The 21,642-nt window shown below is 45.2% G+C and overlaps 1 protein-coding gene across 1 annotated transcript; it reads left to right on the forward strand.

The window, feature by feature from the left end:
- The first annotated feature begins 160 nt into the window (after positions 1–160).
- TNFAIP1 (TNF alpha induced protein 1) lies at positions 161–21,148 on the forward strand. Its single transcript, XM_074974807.1, has 7 exons — positions 161–353; positions 5,642–5,981; positions 8,586–8,755; positions 9,950–10,039; positions 10,136–10,188; positions 12,842–13,037; positions 14,577–21,148. The coding sequence occupies exons 2-7, from the start codon at positions 5,768–5,770 to the stop codon at positions 14,793–14,795; spliced, it is 942 nt and encodes a 313-aa protein (XP_074830908.1). The 5' UTR covers positions 161–353; positions 5,642–5,767; the 3' UTR covers positions 14,796–21,148.
- Positions 21,149–21,642: the final 494 nt, after the last annotated feature.

Consider the following 21,642-nt stretch of genomic DNA (forward strand, 5'->3'; position numbering starts at 1 on the left):
CTGTGGGGACGGTGGCCCCGTTGCATGCTGGGGGCTGTAGTCTTTCCGGGCGGGCGGCCCCGTTGCATGCTGGGGACGGCGGCCGCGTTGCATGCTGGGGGCTGTAGTCTTTCCGGGCGGGCGGCCCCGGGGCATGCTGGAGCCCGTAGTCCCAGTTGCAGGGAGCGGTCTCGGGTCGCGGGTCCCGGCTGGGGCGGCGGGAGGAGCTCGGCTCGGCCCAGCCCAGGCCGGCGGCGCCGCGGTTGGAGGCCCTGCCGTGAGCAGGGCTGAGATTCGGGCCCGGGACCCCCTGGAGCGGGGTCTGAGAGGCAGCGTCGCTGGCAGCCCGCGGAGCGCGACGGCCCCAAGGCCGGGTAAGCAGCCCCGGGGGGAGCCAGGGAAGCCAGGGCGGGGGGGGAGCAGCCCGCGGGGGGGGAGCCGGGGAAGCACCCCGCGGGGGTGGGTAGCGGGGGGAGCCGATGAGCCAGGTAACTACCTGGGCGGGGAGCCAAGGAGACGGGTAAATACCACTCGGGGCGGGCCGGGGAGCCAGCCAAATATCCGGGGGGGGGGGCGAGGAGCTGGGTAACTACCCGGGTGGCGAGGGGGCATGAGGGGGGCAAGGAGCTGGGTAACTACCCGGGAGGCTGGGGGGGGAGTCGAGGAGCTGGGTAACTACCGGGCGGGGGGGCGAAGAGCTAGGTAACTACCAGGGGGCTGCGGGAGCCAAGGAGCTGGGTAACTACCGGGGGCTGGGGGGGGGGGGGGCGGGAGCCGAGGAGCTGGGTAACTACCTGGGGGGTGAGGGGGCATGCACCAACCCCATCTCCTAGGTACGTACCCTCAAGGAGTATATGTAACTAACTGAAGCATCCATCCAATATTGCCAGACCCACGCACACGCTATGGCCTGGCCAAAAGTATTCATGAGACTTGCCAAAAAATAATGGGACTTAATAGCAAGCGTTGGGTTATTTTTATTTGCTTTCCCGTGTTGGAGCCTTTGGGTTTCCGGTTTCAGCCTTCTCCTTGTAATGAAAGGAAAAAGGGATGGGGGGTTGGATGGGCTGAGATTGGTTTCGTTCCCGGAGCTGGGGCTTTAATAATAACAATACCTATCTCTTATCCAGCACTGTTCATCAATAGCGCTTTTGGTCTCAAAGCGCTTCACAAAATGTGTTAAGGGACACGCTAAGTATAATGAGACTTATGGTAACTTCATGAGAGTTGGCAACCCTTCTCCCCTCTTCCGCTCATTGTTTGTCGTCATCGTTCATTAGCTGTATTGCAGTAGTGGCTAGGAGTCCCACTCCTGGACCAGAGCCCTGTGGCGCTAAGCGGTAAACACCTGGAACAAAAAAGATGGTCCCTTCCCTAAAGAGTTTTACAGTGTTTTCAGGTGATGCGTCCTACCCAACAGTTAGCTCATCGGGGCTGGGGCCATATTTCTCTCCACCTGTAAAGCGGGGCTAAGAATTCTTAGAGTTCCCCGAGGGGTATAGTGAGGGTGATCTAATGTTTGTAAATGTAAAAGCACAGAGGCACCCATAACCAGAAATATTTTATTCCTCTGTAAAGCAGGCCCCCTGTGGCGGGTACTTCTCATGGGGGTCTGAGGATAGCCTGAAGATGGAAAGTGCTCTCTTTTTATTTAGAGCAGGGAATTCTTAGATTCCCTTTTCATTCTCCCCCCACGCCTCTTACCTTGCAAATAAATTCCTGATTGTTCAGTCGTGATTTTCTCTGCAATCTGTAGCCGAACCTGGGGGGAAGTCTCTCTTTTGCCACCCTACAAATAGGCAATAAAGAAGCTGCTGAAACACACCCTTAAATATTGTCCACGGTACCCAGTAGAGCTCCCTCCCACAATGGACTGATTTCATCGTCTGGTCAAACTGCTACTAGTACTATTACCTAGCGCTTATACGGCGCATTTCATCCAGAGAGCTCAACGTGCTTTACAAAGGAGGTCAGCAGCACTAGCCATGCTTTACAGATGGGGAAACTGAGGCACAGAGGAGCAAATGACTTGCATAAGGTCAGCCAGTAGGTCCATGGTAGAGCCAGGAATTAAAGGCCGGTCTCCTGAGTTCCAGTCCAGTGCTCTATTGACTAGGCCACGCTGTCTGCCAATAAGTATTCTTTCCTACAAATCAATTCTTAATACGAATAGGAGATCTGGTTTCAGTTCTTAGCTCTGCCACTGACCTTGGGCAAGTTACTTGTCTTCCTTGTGGGTAGTTTTTCCCATGTGTAAAATGGAGATAACAATACTGATCTCCATTCCCGCTTGAAAGCTTGTCTCTTCCACCAGCAGAAATTGGTCCAATTAAAGATATTATCTCACCCTCCTTCGTAAAGCGCTTTGAGGTCTGATGAAAGGCGCTATGTAAGAGCGTGGTGGCAGTGTTTGTCGTCTATTTAGATAGACTGTAAACTCTTTGATGGAGGTGCTGTCTCTTGTCCTGTGTTTGTATCGGGCCTATCACAAAGGAGCCCTGATGTCAGCTAGCGCCTCTAGGTGCTATTGTAATACAAGTGAAAACTAATACATCAGTTTGTCTCTATCTTCCAGCTCCCTACTGGGCTGGCCCAAGAGATGGGGAGTGTCCTCTATAGTGCTTAGTTTGCAAATGATGCTGTTTGAATGCTTCTCTTGAGCTGTTTATAATGTGGGCTGGGATTTATGGTAGTTCTCAGCTGGGACAATTTCGTGATGTGAGCTATGAAATGATGTATTACCGTGTGTACACTTTTGACTCTCTCTCCTCCCTCACAAGGCAGGAAAGAAGGACAGAATAACAAACTTTCTCTCTTACAGTAAAGACAGTAATTGAGGGTTTCCTTGCTGAGTGTGGGTGAAGTTTCCTAGCCTATGTCTTTATTAACATATTAAATCAATGGTGTTTGCTCTTATGTGGCTTGGCTAGTTGGCAAAAAGGATTTCCCCATTTTACTCTACTCTCTGCTTCGTTGGAAAAATAACAACACTAAGACCCTGATTCTGCAATGAGATGCAGTCAGGAAGACCCATGTAGGGACTCTGACGGAGTGTGGAGATCTGCCATTCATTGCAGGATCAGACCCTTTAATTCTGTCTTTTTCAAAACCTTTATTATCACTCAGTCTGAAGGCCTTTAAAAGCATTTTTTATTTAAAACTACATTAACTGGGCTTGAAAATTAAATTTTGTAAAAACATACTTTATGTAAAAACCTAGGACTACTTTAATTGTTTAAAAAAAATCCAAATGAAGCCAGTTGATTTTAAATCAGTATATTTCCCACTTAAACCTACAAGTGAATATGCCTGTAAACAAAAATAAAACTGACGTAATTGATTTTTTTACCCCCCCCCCCCCCCCAAGATAAGAAACACAAAGCACCGAAATAATGGAGAATGGATTATATAGCAGCAAAAGCACAGGTCGGGGTACCTGAAATAAGATAAAAATAAAAAGAGTACTTGTGGCACCTTAGAGACTAACCAGTTTATTTGAGCATAAGCTTTCGTGCTCCCAAAAGCTTATGCTCAACTAAATTTGCTAGTCTCTAGGGTGCCACAAGTCCTCCTTTTCTGTTTGCGAATACAGACTAACACGGCTGCTACTCTGAAACCTGTCAAAATTCTCTAAGGTGCCACAAGCACTCCTTTTCTTTTTGCGGATACAGGCTAACATGGCTGCTACTCTGAAACCTGAAATAAGATAGGAGACCTGGGCTTTATTCCCATTCCATTCCTATGACAGACTTATTAAGTGACCTTGATTAAAAAGTCCTAGACAAATGAAAGGTATTATTTTGTTCAGTGATCTTGTCATGTGACAGTACTCACACAAACAGGTCTTTCTGATCACAGCTTATAGTGATTAATCGCCTGTAGATCAACAATTGAGATGTGTGATTGCCTGTGATTCATACTGATCTCTGGGATGCTTGGTGTTAATGTGATCAGCTAGGAAGCAACTTCCTTGTGTTCAGAGGTAGAAAAGAATGTATGCTTTGTTTTCTAGGGCTGTTCAGCTCAAGATTAAGAATGTTGATAGCTCATAGGAGTGCCAATTCGAGCCAGTTATAACCTGACTGACCTGCCTTGGCCCAATAAATGCTTTGTGGAATTTGCTGTGTACTTGCGGGTTGCAGAGTTTGCTTCCTACTCACTGTGGCTTAAGAGAGCCGGCCTGTCGTGATTACTCAGATACAACAGTCAAAATGGGAAATGATGTTATAAGAGCATTCTTCTATGCCTGTAAAGTCAGGAGTTCTTCAAATCTCTTACAATTAAGATGCCGTGTGTAGCTATCAAGAGGTTTTTCTATACCAGATGGATGGTTAGCTCTTTCATGCTGTCTGTATGGTGGATAGCAGGTTATTTGTACAAGGCCGCTGATGGTACAGAGAAGTGAGATGACAAGGAGAAGCTTCCAATCTGGAATGGACAGATAAGTAGACTATGGCATAGTGGGAGGGAAGGAAAAAAGATTTCAGCACTGGTAGCACAGTGAAATTTCTCCTGGGTTCAGCAGAATGCAGTGCAGTGCCCATGAAATCTAGATCCAGATTTTTCCAGTTAGAGGATTTGGGATCTGACATGTTAGATTTGGTCCATCTTTGCTCTTATTCTTTTGGTTCCATTTCTTGTTTACCTTGTGTAGGGATGAGAGAGGAGAGCAGAGGCAAGGCTGGGGCTCAGACTGGATTCGTGACAGGTTAACTTAGTTTCTCATCTGCACTCATCAGTAAGGGATGTTCCAGCAAACAGATCCCAAACAGCTTTCTCCATATTAGAACTCTAATACAGCATCAGCTACCCTACCTACAGCAGAAACAACTAAGACTGGGAGGATGTACCAAGAAATGGAGTATGGATAGAGAAATGGAGTGACCCAAACGGTGACTACAGGGTTTAACTGTAATAATTGAAAACTGAGACTGCCACAGCTGCTGTACCGATTTCCAATTAAAAGAAAAGATCTACAAGCTGTTGTTTCAGCTAGGGGAAGTGCAGGAAACCCTCCTATTGTGTTGGATAGGCTCTGAGCAAGAAGTGTAATATCCTTCTGGGAAGCTGAGAGAGAGAGAGAGAGCAGAGTTCCTGCCACTGCACAGATACATTCAGACTGCAGTATTTCACAGTGGGTTCAGGTTTGGCTGATGGCTAAACTTTGCAAAGTCCAGAAAAGCTTAATTTGGCCAAATGTGGTGGAAGTGCCATTTATTTTCAATCGATCATTTGAAATAAGCTGCAGAGTTTTGTCTCTTATTGAAACGAAAATCAAAACCAGATTTTTTTGGTGGAGGCTCTTTCGTTAAACACTTACTGAATGCCAGTGGCCTGATTATTTTCTCATGATTTTGTTGTGAGGAAATAGCTCATTTCCCGACACATTTGTAATTAGGCATGCACTCAGAAACTGTAGAGCTTGTCTAATAAAAACCGAAGAAGATTCCCTCAGAACTCCGTTGCGGAAGCTATCCAGCTGCTAGGTGTTGGTAACAATCCACCTAGGCTGGCTTTGACGTGGGAACCCCAGGGTGAAAGACTGTATCCTCTTACAGTCCCCTCCCTTCTGTGATGCAGGCTGCATGTTTTCATTGCAGACGGTAGTTCTAGGCCTCCTCCTTGATCTCATCCTCTTCCCCTTGTTTCTAACCCCACCCAGGGATTGAGCAATTTATGACTATTCCTACCCTGCCCTCTCCATCCGGCAATTCTTGACCCCTCCCCAACCACGGCGGAATCCATCAAGCCAACCCTCTGCAGAGTCGTCATCTACTTACAGAAGGAGATGTCTGGGGACACGTGCCTCACCAACATCTGCCGGTCGTCAGGAGCCAAGCCCAAAACCTGCAGCTTCAAAGAGGGTAGCCTGGGCAACAAGTACGTGCGGCTCAACGTTGGGGGCTCCTTGTACTACACCACAGTGCAGGTGCTGACCCGGCACGACACCATGCTGAAGGCCATGTTCAGTGGCAGGATGGAAGTGCTGACTGACAAGGAAGGTAAGGGAGTGTCGACAGGAGCCACATGCGTGTCTGAGACTAGAACTCTGTCAATGCGTGGGATTTAGGTGGAGATTTCTTGTCAAAGGCACCAAGGGGAGTAAACTTCCCCCTTCATTACCAACATTAGTTGGAGCAAGGAATCCTAGAATATCAGGGTTGGAAGGGACCTCAGGAGGTCATCTAGTCCAACCCCCTGCTCAAAGCAGGACCAATCCCCAATTTTTGCCCCCAACCCTGAAATGGCCCCCTCAAAGATTGAACTCACAACCCTGGGTTTAGCAGGCCAATGCTCAAACCACCGAGCTATCCCTCCCCATCATTCGCTCCATTCCTGTCGCAGCTGGTATGTGGATGGCCTACGCTGCTGTCAGGACTGAACAGATGCGTGTGGGTTGGCACTTGTAGGATCTTGTGTAGAGGCGTCAATTGAAATGTGGGAAGGGGGCAGACAAGTGGCAGCGCTTTTTATTGTTTGAAGTGCCGACTCGTGTTGCCAAACCCCGGTGCTGCTTTTTGGGTCTCCGTGGCATGCGCTGCTTGTTGATTACGATATTAATATAATATTTAAATTGAGGTAGCATTTAAAGGCCACAGTCAGGTCAGGGCCACATTGTACTGTGCACATGGATAATAAAAAAGATAGTCGATGCCCCTATGAGTTTACAGTCTAAACAAGCTTAACTCGGCAGCTTTAATTAAATAGGAGAACAAGGAAGAGCATCCGTATGAGCAGTGGCCATGAATGCTTTCACACGCCGCCTAGCAATGGGCTAGGCCAAACTACACATTTAGGAGCAGAAAAAATGTGGGCTCAATAGAGCTGTGGAGTTATGCTGAGAGAGACCATCCCTGATTGAGGCCCTCTAGATACGTTCGCTCGATACAAATATAAGCAAAAGCAGGAAAAAAATCTATTTGCTCATCCCAGGGAAGAATGTTCTTGGGTGTCGAGAGTGTGGGCTTGGGAACATGGGGATCTGGATTCTAGCCCTTGCTGTGCCATGTATTTATTGTGCGAATTTGGGCAAGTCGCTTAACCTCTTGATATTTCATATGGCTCATCTACTCATAAAAGTGGCACTGGTTAAACTAAAGGGGCGATGTTGCACCAGGTTTAAACTAACTCAGTTCAGCTTTGTGTATGGATATTGTACTTTGGTATGAAGCTGGCATATATCCGTGTAGCTTGCCTGTCAAATATTCAGTTTAACTAAATCGGTGTGATAGCATATCTTTAGTGTGTTAGACCAGAATGGCCTTTTCCTCATTGGTTTCACTGGCCTGTTCTATATCTTGGCATCTGTGGAATGCTGATCTGATTTCTCTCTCAAGAACTGGGAAAGAGGACTGGTGAAACCTCTGCCAAATGCCAGCAGGTGGTGTGCAGAACTTTAGACTCAAATCCCTTTAGAATTTGCAAACGCTTTTGGCAAGTCTCCTCTAGTTTTTTTTTTAATACTTTCTTAGTACTAAGCTGCCTGGCAATACTGCATCTGCTTCTCTGCATGGCAATGTACATTGCCAGGAGTCTACCCTTCCCTTGTAGAAGGTTAAGGGAAGAGTCATGTATTTTCACTTAGATTTTCTTATTGGATTATGTATATTTGTTGTAAACACTTGAAGAATATTTAATTGCTTTAAAATATTTGTTACTACAACAGTCCAATAGATCTCTCTTATTGCTGAACACCTAGATCTTGATATTTATTCGTGTTTGAGTTTATCATGTTCTCTAGGCGCAAGAGATAAAAACCACAAAATCCATTCCAACAACTTAAAAAAAAAATTCAAATAGGACTCCTGAAAGGCCTTCCCACCCCAAATTCACTCTCATGCCTATTATTTTGGAGTTTGGGTTCCAGTGTTCACTGCGTTTCACATGGTTGTACTATTCTGGCACCATGCAAGGTTCTTGTTTGCCCACACAACCTGTAGGCAACAGAAATGACTTAGACATGAAGGCAGTAAGAACCAACTTCTCTGGTATAGTGCTGAGCTTCTTTAAAAAATTGCCCCACATTTAACAATAAGCATTTTTCTAAGTTCTAACTGCCTAAACGGTCAGTTAAACAGAACTACTGTAATAGTGCCAATTGGTAACTTCCAATAATATTTAAATTTTAAATGGATCCAAGTCCCCAGTTGATTGGAATCTAATATAGACAAGGCAAGTCACAGAAAACAGTTCTGGGATGAGTGTGTGTGGATTGATCAGTGGAGAAAACAATGCACTAGGATTCTAATGGGGTATTTTTATCCCTGTTAGTAAAAGCCTGAGTGTTTTCAGATTCTTTCATCTCGGTCTTATTGGGCTTTGGAATCTGCGTGGAAACTTTTTCCTCTTGGGAGGTTGGTGGTTGGGCCATTGAGAAGAGCAATTCCTCTGTCAGTTTCTCTTCTGTGGGCCAGATCTAGCTCCCCTGAAGTCAACAAAGACTCCCACTGACTACCTTGGGAATTTGGGCAAGCTCTGTTGCAAGAGGCACTAGGAAGATGAATTATCCACAGATGAGGCCTGAGAGCTGTTGCACTGAGATTCCATGTTTTGCCTCCTTGCTGAGCTGCTGCTTGCACTCAAATGTCGTGGTGTTTGTCTTTCAGGGTGGATCCTTATAGACCGTTGTGGGAAACACTTCGGTGTGATTTTAAATTACCTCCGAGACGACACTATCGCGCTTCCAAAAAACAGGCAGGAGATCAAAGAGCTGATGGCAGAAGCGAAATATTACCTAATTCAGGGCTTAGTAGACATGTGCCAGGCAGCTCTCCAGGTAAGACATGGCAGCAGCCTGAGGTTTTTCCACTTCTAAAAATTATCGGGGACTTACCTTCTGTTGTCGTGCTTTGAAAGTGCTTGTGTTTAAATGAGGTACTGGTGTAATGAGGTACAGTCTGATATGAAGTCTGAAATGTCTAAAGTCAGTTTTGATCCCCATCTGGGTCTCTTTCCAAGGCAGATAAACTGAGAGACATACCTCTTGCTCTCTCTCTCTCTCTTTTGGATAAGAGCTTAAAACCATGTTGTTCTCTGCTCTGCCTTGACAGTAAGTGTCCTGTGATGATTCGTGGTAGAGAAGGGATTTGGAGCGATGACTCGGCCAAAATATCCCCAGCTAATGCCACTATTGTGCTTCTGGCTTCCACCCTAGAGGGGGCGGAAGTTTAGCAGTTCTGAGTATGTACGTGGTTTGTGAAGCACTTTGGGAATAAAGTGCTATCGTGGCCTAAATAGAGGCAGGATGGTTCAGTGGTTACAGCCTACAACTTGCAAGACCTGAGTTCAAGTCCTTGCTGCGCCACAAACCCCCTGTGAGACCTTGGGCAAGTCACAGCTTCTCTGGGCCTTCGTTCTGTAAACTGGAAATGGTAGCATTTCCCTGCCTCCTAGGGATGTTGAGAGTATTAAAGACTGAGAGATGCTCAGATATGGGGGCCATGTAAGTAGATAGACAATTGATTTTGATTTGTTTGGATATATTTTCTACTCAAGAAGCCGGTAGTTGGCGCTCTAGTTCACTGCATAAGGAAGCTGGAGTTAGCGTCTGCTACAAGCGATAGCTTGTCGCTTGTACAACAAAGTGTTTGAGTCCGTTTCAGTGAGGTACATTTCTCTCCAACAAATGTGTGATTTGTGATGACTGAGCTACAGTGGGCAGTTGATAAAACTAGCCCAAGCATTTTCCCCTGCCCCTTTTGTCAGTGGGGCTAGAACACCACGGCCTCCGAACACAAACTCACAGCAGGCTCGGAGTCTGTAGGAATGACATCCATTTGCATCTGAATGTTTCAATTATCACTGCCTTTCGGGGCTAAGAAACATCTCGCTTGTATTTCTGGGTTGCAGCTCACGGAATTATGGTGGGGTTACTATAGCAACTTTGTGCTCTTTCTCTGCATTGGAGGGCTTGGGAACATGGCTGGAGGTGCCCACAAGTTAGTTATACTTCTTACTTTATTTGAACCAGGACAAGAAAGACTCATACGAGCCCGTCTGTAACATCCCCATCATCACGTCACCAAAGGAAGAAGAGAGGCTCATTGAATCCTCCATGAAAGTAACTGCTTTTCTGTCACCACTCACTCTATTTCTGCCAAGCTGTTTACAGTACAAAACTCACCTGCCCTGCCTTTGTTCTTTTATCTCCTAACAGCCTGTTGTCAAGCTGCTTTATAACAGGAGCAACAACAAATATTCCTACACCAGGTATGTCTTGAGTGTTCCACGCGGACAGCAAACGTTCCTCGCAGGCTACCAGGGCTGGGTGTGCAAGGGCCTGATTCTCCTCTTCCAGGAGTGTTTCTTCGTGCACCTGAGTGCAGTTACTCTTGATTGACAGAGGATGATCAGGCTCCTTGGGTTGCAGGGGGAATGCAGCCTGTTAGAGCTCAGTGTGTGGGTAGTGGAGGTGGCTGTCTCTCAAAGCGCTCAGAGAAGCGTGACTGCTAATAACACTGGCTGAAGCCAGGCAGAGTAAGGCAATGCAGGGTAAACTTCCACCCACATGCTAATGCAGTTGTGACCTGTATCTCCCTCTGCAGTTCCATTCCTGAGCTCCCATGCAGCCCTGCTAAGCCACCTTGGTCCAGACCTACAGCACCCCTAGTTATTCCAGCCCCCCCCCCCTTTTGAAATCAATTAATTACATCGTTGTAAAGGAGATGTAAAAGGCGGAGATGTGAAACACATCAGAGCAGGAACTGCCCCTGTAAGGCTTTAGCAGTAAGGATAGTTGCTCTCCTTGTGTGACACTGAGGAAAGAAACAGAGTGTTGTTCGGGTTCTGTGGTGTCACTCTTGTGACACCACTGCCAAAGTGGCTCCTGGTTTTCCCAGATCGGGAGCTTGAAGCAACACGGCCAGCCCTAAGGCAGGGCTTACAGAACCCTAGCCATTTGCCTTTCATTCTGAGACACCATCATGGCGGTTTTGTCAACCTCTTTGGGTCTCTAGACACATGTGCTGTTTGTCTGCCAGAGAGACTGATTCTAACAAACGTGTAACTCCAGGTGGCCACTAGGGAATGCTAGAAGGCAGCAGATTCATCATCCAGCTCAGGGGGGCGGTGTTTTCCGCGGTACTCCTGGCCGTGCTTCCCTTTATTATCCAGCAACGATGCTGCGCTAAAGACAAAATAGCATATTCGTCAGGAGGGGTCTGAAGTCGGAGAGGCCCTAATAAGAGCGACTGGAGCCGTACGCAGGGACATGGTGGCTCAGTTATTATGCCTTGATGGCAGCTGTATGAGGCATCTCTTTATAGACACTCTCTCTTACCAGGGTAAAGAATATTCTCCCCCGCCCCGCCAATTCTTCCCTATCCTCGTCAGTGAAGACAGCTTGCTCACTTACTGTGTCAGTAAGGAGACGATGTGACAGAATGTTTTAGGAGCCAGGACTCCTGGGTTCCAAGCTAGTTTGGCCCAGGATGACGCAGTGACTTGGGTTTGCCACAGTACGTCTGAACGCCATTAGCCGAATGCCAGACCAAATCATCCCACCAATACTAAACGCTGAACTTCGACACTTCTAGGATTCGGGGCCAATCGGTCTCACGCCCCAGGGAGCGGAAGACTTTGGCCTGCTCTATTCCACCTGTCCTCAATTTGATCGCCAATGGTTCTCAGGCCTCTAAAGCGAATACTCCCTGCCTTAGAGCCTACTTCTGCCACCCTTCTCATGGGGCGTGCCTTGCTTCACAACTAGTCCCACTGGCCTCAGCAGGGCTACTAGGGCTTATCTTCATGTACAGTGCTACAGCTGCACTGGTGCAATTGCACCACTGTAGTGCTCTAGTGAAGATGTTACTATGCTGACGGGACAGTTTCTCCATAGGCGTAGTTAATCCAGCTCCCCGAGCGGCGGTAGCTATGGTGAGGGGAGGTTAAATCGGTATAGCTCCGTCGCTCAGGGGTGTGGATATTTCACACCTCTGAGCGACATAGTTGTACCAATATAGGTTTGTAGTGTAGAAGTGGAGCACCACGGGGTGGGGCACCAGCATCTGGATTGAATCTGGGGCTCTGGACCCAGAAGAATGAGCCTTTACTGCCTGAGCTAAACGACCAGGTCTGTTAGCCACAGCTGCTGCAGGCTCATCAACCTCTGTGTGGCCAAGCCACACATGAGGGGTACAGAGCACCGTTCCGAGTGGGTTACATACGTTTGGTTGAATTGGGCCAAAGTTAATGCCAGAGTAGTAGGGGCCTGTCTTTTAGAGTTGGTCAAAGTGGGTTTTAGCGTCAGCTTGACCGTGTTTACACGTCTTACGATGTGAATTACATTACATGGTTACCAAGATAGGCTCAAGGTCACTCAACATCTTTATTAAACTCAAATATATTGAAGTGATACCGTGGGTAAAGTTCTCAAGGGCAGTTACATCACTTGGATGCTTTTGAAAATTGTGCCCCTTATCATCCTAGGTACAAGGAGGACTCTGTAAAATGACAGTTCTACTGACCTTGGACACGTTCTGTGACCCTTGCGTTGGCTCTCTGGGGTCATTTCCTGTTGCCATGCTAAATAGAACCATAGTAAGCATATGATTTGATCAGCTCTGACGTTGGTCAGGATGCAGGTTTTGATTGTTGCTATAATGACATAGGAAACTGCTACCATTATATTAATTACATCATTTGACCTCTAAAGGAGCATTTGCTCGGGGGAGCAGAGCATCCTATTTGTGTTCCAAGTTGGCTGTTCTCCAGTGCATAGCAATGAGTCACTAGCTGTATCCTCCAGTTTAGATTAATGCTTGCAGCCACGGTGGGGTAGGAATATTAAGCCTGTGCCGTTTACGGTGCAGGCCAATTGCTAAACCACAAAGACCTTTTTACTGCCTTTGCTGCTGTGTTTCAGTAACTCGGACGATAACTTACTGAAGAACATAGAACTGTTCGATAAACTCTCTCTCCGCTTCAACGGCCGAGTCCTCTTCATTAAGGATGTTATAGGGGATGAAATCTGCTGCTGGTCTTTCTACGGACAGGGGCGGAAGCTCGCTGAGGTCTGTTGCACCTCGATAGTGTACGCCACGGAAAAGAAACAAACCAAGGTACTGGGAATTGTCTTCCTTGAATCTTGTAGTTAAGTAACAAAGTTGGTAGCGCTTTACACAGCCATATGAGATCTCTGAGACTCAGACCAGATCAGAAGGAGAAGGTAAGGTCAGGGGTGGTCTCAGCTCGCTGACTGAGTGCCGTTGGTGATCAATGAAATCCAAATGAATGGGGCCACTCATTGGCTAGCACAGTTGTTCCCCGACTTTTTACTGGTGACCCACCCAATTGCCTTTTGTCCGCATTATCCTTGCGCGCTCGCTCGCGCGCGCTCGCTCTCTCTCTCTCTCTCTCTCTCTAACCTTCTCAACCCTCCAGTCCCCTCGTTCTCACTCTCCTAGCTCTGCCCCTCCTGCAGCCTCAGCCAGGCTGCGATGGCTGCCAGGTGTCTGCTCGCTGACTCCAGCCACTTCTTCCATGCCACTGCTGTCCAGATCCTGCTCCCTATGCCACTGTCCAGAGGAAGCAAGAGCATGGGAGGGAGGGACTGCCTCTGGGGCATGCGCGACCCACTTAGACCTCTCCTGTGACTCACTGGTGGGTTGGGACCCTCTGCTTGGGGAACACTTGGCTAGCAAGCTGCATTCTATCCTGGGCATATCAGTATCCAAAAAATGCTGACAGATTGAACAGAATTCAGAGAAGAGCAAAATATGATTAGGTCAGTGGAAGGAATAAATAAGGAGGAAAGATTGAGAGAGGGAATTTCAAAAGCACTTCAATAATCTTTAGGAGAACAATCCCATTGAAAGTCAAGAGGACTTGGTGCTCCTAAGCCACATAAGAGCTTTTGAAAAATCTCCCCTTTGAATGAAGGATCTAATTCTTCTCCCAGTTAAGCTGGTGTAAATGACCTTCAGTTGAATTACTCCAGACTTACACTGGTGTAACTGGGAGCAGAATTTGACCCTATGTGTGGCTTGACTAAATGAAAATGTGTGATGGGGGCATAACCATCTCCAGAAGGTTGGAAGATGCAAATGTCAAAAGAGGAGAATTGTTCAGAGGGGAACATGTCAGTATAAATAAAGGTAGGGTAGGATAAAATAGACAAAAGGGAAATTTGGGCTGAATATTAAATGTTTTAAGAAGAAAAATTTGTTGCTTTATTATTATTTACAATGTGATAAATCTAGAGTAATTCCCCTGGCCTCAACAGAGGTACTCCTGTTTACACTGGTGCAGGTGAGACTAGAATGAGACCAGACTTTGCAGTCAAGTATCAGAAATGACATCCTGACAATGAGATGTGGTAGATTCTGCAGGAGTCTCCCAAAAGAAGTGGCAGATGGCCCAAGAGTTGGGACATCAAAACCTAGGCTAGTGAAAGCACTAGAGAACATAAAGTAAAATCATACTCTGGGGGATGCGATGAGATTATCTCACAGGTCTCTTCCGCTTAGAACAGTTTTACTGTCTTTACCTCCATCCCCACATGCATTAGCATTTGAAATTCCTTCACCAATAAGTAGTAGAGTGGTTCCTGCCTTGTTACCCAGTCTGCATCAGGAAAAAGCATGCTGTCTCTTCCCTAGGTTGAATTCCCCGAAGCGCGTATCTACGAGGAGACCCTAAACGTTTTACTGTATGAAACTCCACGCGTACCTGACAACTCTCTGCTGGAGGCGACGAGCCGGAACCGAAGCCAGGCATCTCACAGCGAGGACGACGAGGGCTTTGAACTGCGCGACCGAGTGCGCCGTATCCACGTGAAGAGATACAGCACTTATGACGACCGACAGCTTGGCCACTAGCCTGCTGGCAGAGGAGAAACGGTTTGCTTTGTTCATAGAGCTTAAGGAATGTGCGGAATTAGTCCCGGAAGCAGGGGATTGATTCTCAAATGGTTTCACTGCTTCCTAGAGAAGCAGCCCAGCATCTGTGCGCGCAAACCAAAAGCAACACTTAAGGCCAGAAGCTTTTAGAGTCATTGTGATATGTTACTTGTGCACCATGCGGTGTAAATAGAGAGAGCAGTTCTTCATGTGCTGCGGATGGGAGGGGATCCCAAGAACCTGCCTGTGGAGCTCATTTGTTCTGACATAGGTTGCAGCCACCAGGCATTGTACGTCTTGAGAGAAGCGATGTATTTTTCCATTTGAGGATGGTTCTGTTTGAAAACCCATTGTCAGAGACACCATAAGAGCTGTGTGCCGTGGAATTGCTTAGTTTTGAAATTCTGTTGCAAATGATGCTCCGTGGGATTTGTAGCACGTTCAGCAAATGCTACGTTTTGCTGCTCAAGCTACTATTTCCTTATGGAGCAAGTAGTTAGATTCCCATGGCATGAGAGGAGGCGAATTTCCCCTTTTGTGCAAAGATCACCCTTGGTGCTGAAACTGCTTAGCCTGTCTCACTTTCAGGAATCAAGCTAACAAATAGCCCAAATGGGGGAAGTTTAGAGAGTAAATATTAAATGACATGATTATTAAGAAAGAAAGAAAAAATCCTAAAGGTGTGGAAGCTTACAAGAAAACAGAGCTCTGGCGAAATCATGGGCATGGTGGGACTTCTACCCTCTGGGGCTTTGGGTGGGGAGGGAACCCTGTGTTAATAGATCCTGGGGAATTGAGGGAATCTCTCTAGAATTAGTCACTAGATCAAGAGAGCCCCTAAGCGCTGCTTGGTGTCATCTTTCCTTAAGCTCGGAAAAAAACGGTTATTGAGGGAAAATAACTAAAGTGTAGAGCAATGAAAGCTCACTCACCCTCGCACAGTTGGGGTTGTCCATGTGTTTCTGTTCTAAGTCCCCTCTGAGGCCAGGAGGTGGGAGTGGAGGGATAATGGCCATTACACCTTGTTAGAGAGTGGAGCTCTGTCTCTGCACAGCCCCAGGAGAGAGACTTTTTATATTGAATTTTAAACCGTTTCTTCAGCTGACCTTTTTTATAATTGTTTTTAAAAGATCTCTTGTGACTCAAATGGATTTTTTTAAACATATATTTTAAAAAAGAGAGATGTGTCAAGTGTGTGCTCCTCACCTCTTGGTCCTACAGTGGCAACTCTCCTTGGGCTTAGGGGTTTTTGGACTTGAGCTTTGATCTTAAACGTGACTATCCAGTGAGAGAACATGATGGTCCCAACTTATTTGGTAGCCCAGGTGAAAACTTAAGGGATTGATTTTTCTGAAGTTCTGAGCACCCACAACTCCAGCTGAAACCAGTGGGAGCTGCAGGTGGTCAGCACCTCTGAAAATCAGGCCCAGTGTTTTCCTGTCTCTCTTCCCCCTTGATGACAACTGGTGATCCCAGCTGGCACTTCAAACATCTGGGTTTGCTGACTAACCAAGGCAGCCAGCTTTAGGCTTCAAATAAGAACTGGCCTCCAATCTCAATGTTTGGTTGTTGTTTGCAGGGGAAGGGGCAGCCCTACTGCACACAGGAGATGACTATATAATGTGCAATTAGCTGTGTGCCTTGGTTCATTATTGCATTTAGGATTGTTTTAATGCAGGGCAGCAATTTGTCTAGCAGCCAGGAATTAATTGCCACCCGTCTAGACTGGCTTGTTGCTTGCACGGCGGTGCTGGATGGTAGGATTTTTCCGAGCTTGATTTTCCAATGTTTTCATGAGAAATAATTTCTTTTTTCTATTCATAGGAGAATCTGAATTTAGTGTGTTGGGATGGGGGTGAGAGTCACTGCTCGGGAATATCCTGATGTAACTGGATTGGTGCTGAGTGCGAAGCATGGACAAGGGCATGCCAGGGTTTCTACCAATTCTTCTGACTGAGACTGACCTCTGCTTCTAATAGGTGCAAACTACAGCCTGCCCCGGCTTACGCTCAGGCATCAGCAGTGGTGCAGCTACGCTGGTTGCTAGTCACCAATGGCTGAGCTGGGGCTTGTCCCACGTGTAGACAAGGTCTTGATTTAGAATTGATGTTTTGGGGCCAAATCCGAGCAAGTTCCAGTTCAAGCAAGTAAGCTCCAGTTTCTCAGGATTTGACCCTTTGTAATGATCAAGCTGGCTGACTTTCTGTCTCAAAGGAAAAATAAGGATTGTTTCGAGGCCTTTGAAAATATGTGAATAAGTTGCCACAGGTGTGGGGGTTTTATTGTCTGTGGAGAGAGAAATGAGGTTCGGATGCTAGACTTGCCTAGCCTCCCAGCGTAATAAACCATTTAAAAACCCGAACTACTCAGCACGTTTAGTGCTCTCCCTCTCTCCAGACAAACATCCCAATCTACAGCAGTCTGGTTAGACAAAAGATTTTGAATACTTCAACTCCATGGAGCTTTAGCCTGGAAAATTCATTAAATGGCCCATGGAATGTGTTGTTTAAAAAAAATAACGCTTTCAGGTTACAGTGTTAAGTATATTTTATTTCCCTAGATGTATTTAAGCTATAAACTGAATAAGCTAGCAAATTGTTTTATTTATTAATTGGCAGATAAAATGCATAAACTTTGGTAAACTGTGGGGAAAAATATAGTCACGTTTCAAAAATTGGCCTAATTATTTTGGGTGCCCAACTTGAGACATCTTAAATGAGCTTGATTTTTAGAGGCTGGTTGGTTGGTGCATTCTGAAGATCAGTTCTCTTTAAGGAGGCTCAAGCGGGGCATGCAAAGTCATTAATCGTGTTTGAAAATCTTGGTGATAAGATCTTTCATCTCTATGTCACCAGCTCAAATCCAGATCACCTGTCATTCGAGCTGAGCAAATGATTTTTTTCCCCCCCCCTTTGTTTGGTGACTGAAACAAAAAAAAATCTGGAAAAAAAATTATTTCAAACTAAGAAGGAATTTTTTTGTGTTTTATCAACAAAATGAAAAACTATTGTTTGAGTCAAACAAAACATTTTGAAGGTTATTTCAAAGCAACGCTTCAAAACATTTTGATATTTCCAAATGTGTTTTTAAGGTTTTTTTGGCCAAAACTATTCATGACCCAAATTCACTGATAGTTTCAGAGCCCTCCCCCTGTGCATTTTTTGACAACATTTCTATTCACCCAAAAACCTTGCCCCAATCTAGTTGTGACCACAAGCTGTTACCCTCTGATGGCTATTTAGTGGCACGTATTTGACATTAATTGAGGGGACTCAGTCTAGTTCTCAGTAGTCAGGACTCCACATCATAACACCTCCACCACAATTGGCAACAAGTGACTCGTTGGCAGAATGGCCAAGGATGGAGAGGACCATGGAGACTGAACTCCCCTTCCATACCAGGTGTAAGGTAGATGGGGAGAGTCTGTGATAAGCGTGCTGTGCCACTACCCATTCTGTACCTGTTCTTTAGATAAATGGGAGACTTCAGTCTCCAAGACCATCAGGCTGGCGCTCTCTTCACAGCACTACGCTCATGTGCAAATTTAAAAGCAAAATCCCATGGGATTATTTTCCACAAAGTCTTTCAGTTCGCAGCGTGAAGCTGTGATGTGCACGGGGCCGGCTGGGTATTTTGGAGGGAACAGATATTTGGAAAGAATAGGGGGTCGGCCTCCATTAGGTGTTTGTCTTTTAAAAACAAGATTGTATGTGCCTCTTTACAGAGCGTTAGTTGCTACAGATTCTCTCTCTTTATTTGGCCACGCCTCCTGCATGTGGAACGTGATCTCTTCATTCTCCTCACATCCAGCAGTGAGTGTTGCCCCAGTCATGCCACCACACCTGCCTTTTCCTGAAAGGCCTCTTTAAAACACTATAAAAATCAATAACCTGCTTTTTATTGCTTTCTGTGATGTTTTGTTTTCCAGATGGTTTTGACATCACGCCAGCAGAAATACAGCTGCTTTTTGTTTTGACTAAAGCTTTTGAGATTTGTTTTGACTAAGGCTTTTGAGATCTCTGAATTCTGATTATTTTTAAAAAACGTCAATTTCCCCATACTATAATTTCTGAAATACGAGTTCTGTGAATCCAGGGACCCTCTTTTTTTTTTTTCTGGGAAACTAGTGGGAGCAATCAGTGCTATTCAGGGCATGGTTAGGTGAGAGGTTAAATTGCCTGTGGCTGCTCAAAACTAGCAGTCCCATTGTTACAAGCAGTGGTGCACCCGCCCCAGGAATAGACCAATGGTGGGAGAACATCGGAAGATCCTCAGCATTCGTAGAGAAAGGTATGGACCCTGTGCTAATAAACAGACCTTCACAGTGTTAAATGACTGTAATATTAGACTTGCTAAGTAAGACCGTACTGTATCTATACAGAGCTTAGAACATTTCTTGGCCCGTGTGATTACCTCGTTGGACAGTTTTACATAGTCTCACTAAATCCAGATGCAGCAATGGGCAGTGTCATTGTTTCCTTATTATATCATTGGAAACTTTTTTTAACCAAAAGAGTTGAATGATCTAAAGATTTTTTTAAAAAAGATTTCTGCATATTTCAATACAGAATGTTAATTGAATGTTCTCTTTTATTGCACATAAACCATGACATGTTGATTGTACAGTATGACTACCTAGATTCTGGTTATGTTTAATAGTAGTAGTTTTGATGTAACTTGTGCTCTGTATTATAATTTTAACCCTCCTTTATTTACTTAAAGGATGTAAATTGCTTAGATGTTGTTGAATCCTAGGTTACATTTTTGACATTTATATAGTTGAGAACAAGTACCATTGTGAAGGATAATGCAGCTTTGAAATAGTCATTGTACTAAGCACAGTCTTTGCTTATTTATAGTAAAATACCCTTTGCAGGATTGACAAAGCAGCCATTCTTGCTGAGAATATTTTCTCTGCTGTTTTTAAATAGCACATATTATGATTCCCCTCCCATTCTGACAGCGTAGATTTTTTTTTTAATTTGAGGCATTCACAGCTGCGCGTTAAGAGATCTGTAATAACTTCCTACAAAGACCATAATCACCTACGTTTGCGTTCTATTGATGTGCCTGTGACTCTAAAATAGCCTTTTGGAGGAAAAGAAAAACCTCTTTGCCTCATTTGCAGCATGTGAATTTTAACTACACCAGCAAGCAATCATTAGCTGGTGCAGTCTTTTTGAAGTCCTGCTATCGTCTGCACACTTGTGTTTAGGTGAACTTTATGCATTCAAATTATGAAATTAGACTAAGGGGATGAATGGGAAATATTAACGGACATCTGTACGTGACCCCTTTGACAGAGGACTGTTTATGTGGCATCTGTGCTGGGAAAGCTGCATTCTCTGAAATGGGGTCCTAATGAGTTGCAAATGCCCTCCTCCTCTCTATAAGGAAGGGGGCTTGGAGCTTTCCAAACGAATGTCTTATATTAAGCAGCACTTTAATATCCATTTTAATTAGGCGATAACATCAGTTGGGATAGCGTTGCAGGGTAGCCGTCTCCCACTGCTTGATAAATGCCGAGACAAAACTAAATGTTTAACCTTTGCCTTGACATTTAAGCTTCAGAACGAGAGACATTTATCCCATGGTAACGTTCCATTTCGCTGACTTTTTCTCTTGTACTAAATGATGAAAAATAAATAAATAATCTGGACCGGTGGGGCCCAAGAGTGACTGACGCTGTGCTATTTCTGAGAGCTGTATTCTGGCTGGTCTAGAAAATGCTTGTTCTGGTCTTCAAACACCCAGAAACCAGAGTAAGGTTTTTTTTTTTTTTTTTTTTTCTGAACGCTTCTGACCAAACAATCCAAAACTGAATCATGTTTTCTGACAATCCTTTTGCGTTTAAAAAAAAAATCTCCTGTATAACCAAATGTAATGCCAAACCCCTTCTATTGGGAAAATGGAGGTTTTACTGAGAGACTTGCCCTAATCCCAGCATCTGCCACGGACTCGCTGTGTGACCTCAGACAAGTCACTTAACCTTGGTGAGCCTCATTTTCCTCATCAGTGAAAATTGGGGTGAGACACTCCCTACCTCAGAGGCTTAATTCATTAATGTTTATAAAGCACCTTGGACTACTGTAATTGTTTTTACCAGAGACATCAAATTATTATGGTGACTGTTCATAATTTAGCTGACATTCTGTGAACAAGCTGCTTTCTGACCACAGGAGCTTTCATTTTGTTCTGGTTTCTAAATCTCTTAAGGGTCAGTCTTGCAAGGGAAATAAGTTGATGGAGTAAACTTATTAACCAATAATACAGTATTTTCCTCTGACTTTCTGCAGTGCATTGAATGGAAATGGGTCACTGATTTTTAATAAACTGTGTTATATTTTAAGTGGCTTGTGTTGAATTTTCATTGGTGTTAGAGGTTTTTTTTGAACTGACGTGTGTAAACCCAGAGACCACAATTCTAGCTCATGCATTGGTTCCAGGTCTCACCTCCAGCATAACATTCCTTGCACCACAGACATGTAATGCCAATTCTTCATCCGTAGGTTGTGGGCACTGTTAAGAGTGCTTGCCTTTCACCCATTTGACTAAGTCCATCCCCCTACAAATACGGGCTAAACTAGAGTGTCCATCAGATGACATTCTCCCTATTTGTGTGCAGCCTGCCTTTTTATAAGGACACCGTAGATATTTCCCTACATCACCATGTTATGATTTTTCTGGACTTTTATTTCTATATATCCAGAGGCTGATATGGCTGTTTTTATCTGTACTAATTTCAGTGCTTTTCATGTTCACTGTAACAATTTATGATCTCTAGCTGATCAGCAATTTGGTGGTTCTTTTCAACAAAGGGTGAAAC

This window comes from Natator depressus, chromosome 17, assembly GCF_965152275.1.
Source record: "Natator depressus isolate rNatDep1 chromosome 17, rNatDep2.hap1, whole genome shotgun sequence".
In the NCBI taxonomy this organism is placed as follows: domain Eukaryota; kingdom Metazoa; phylum Chordata; order Testudines; family Cheloniidae; genus Natator; species Natator depressus.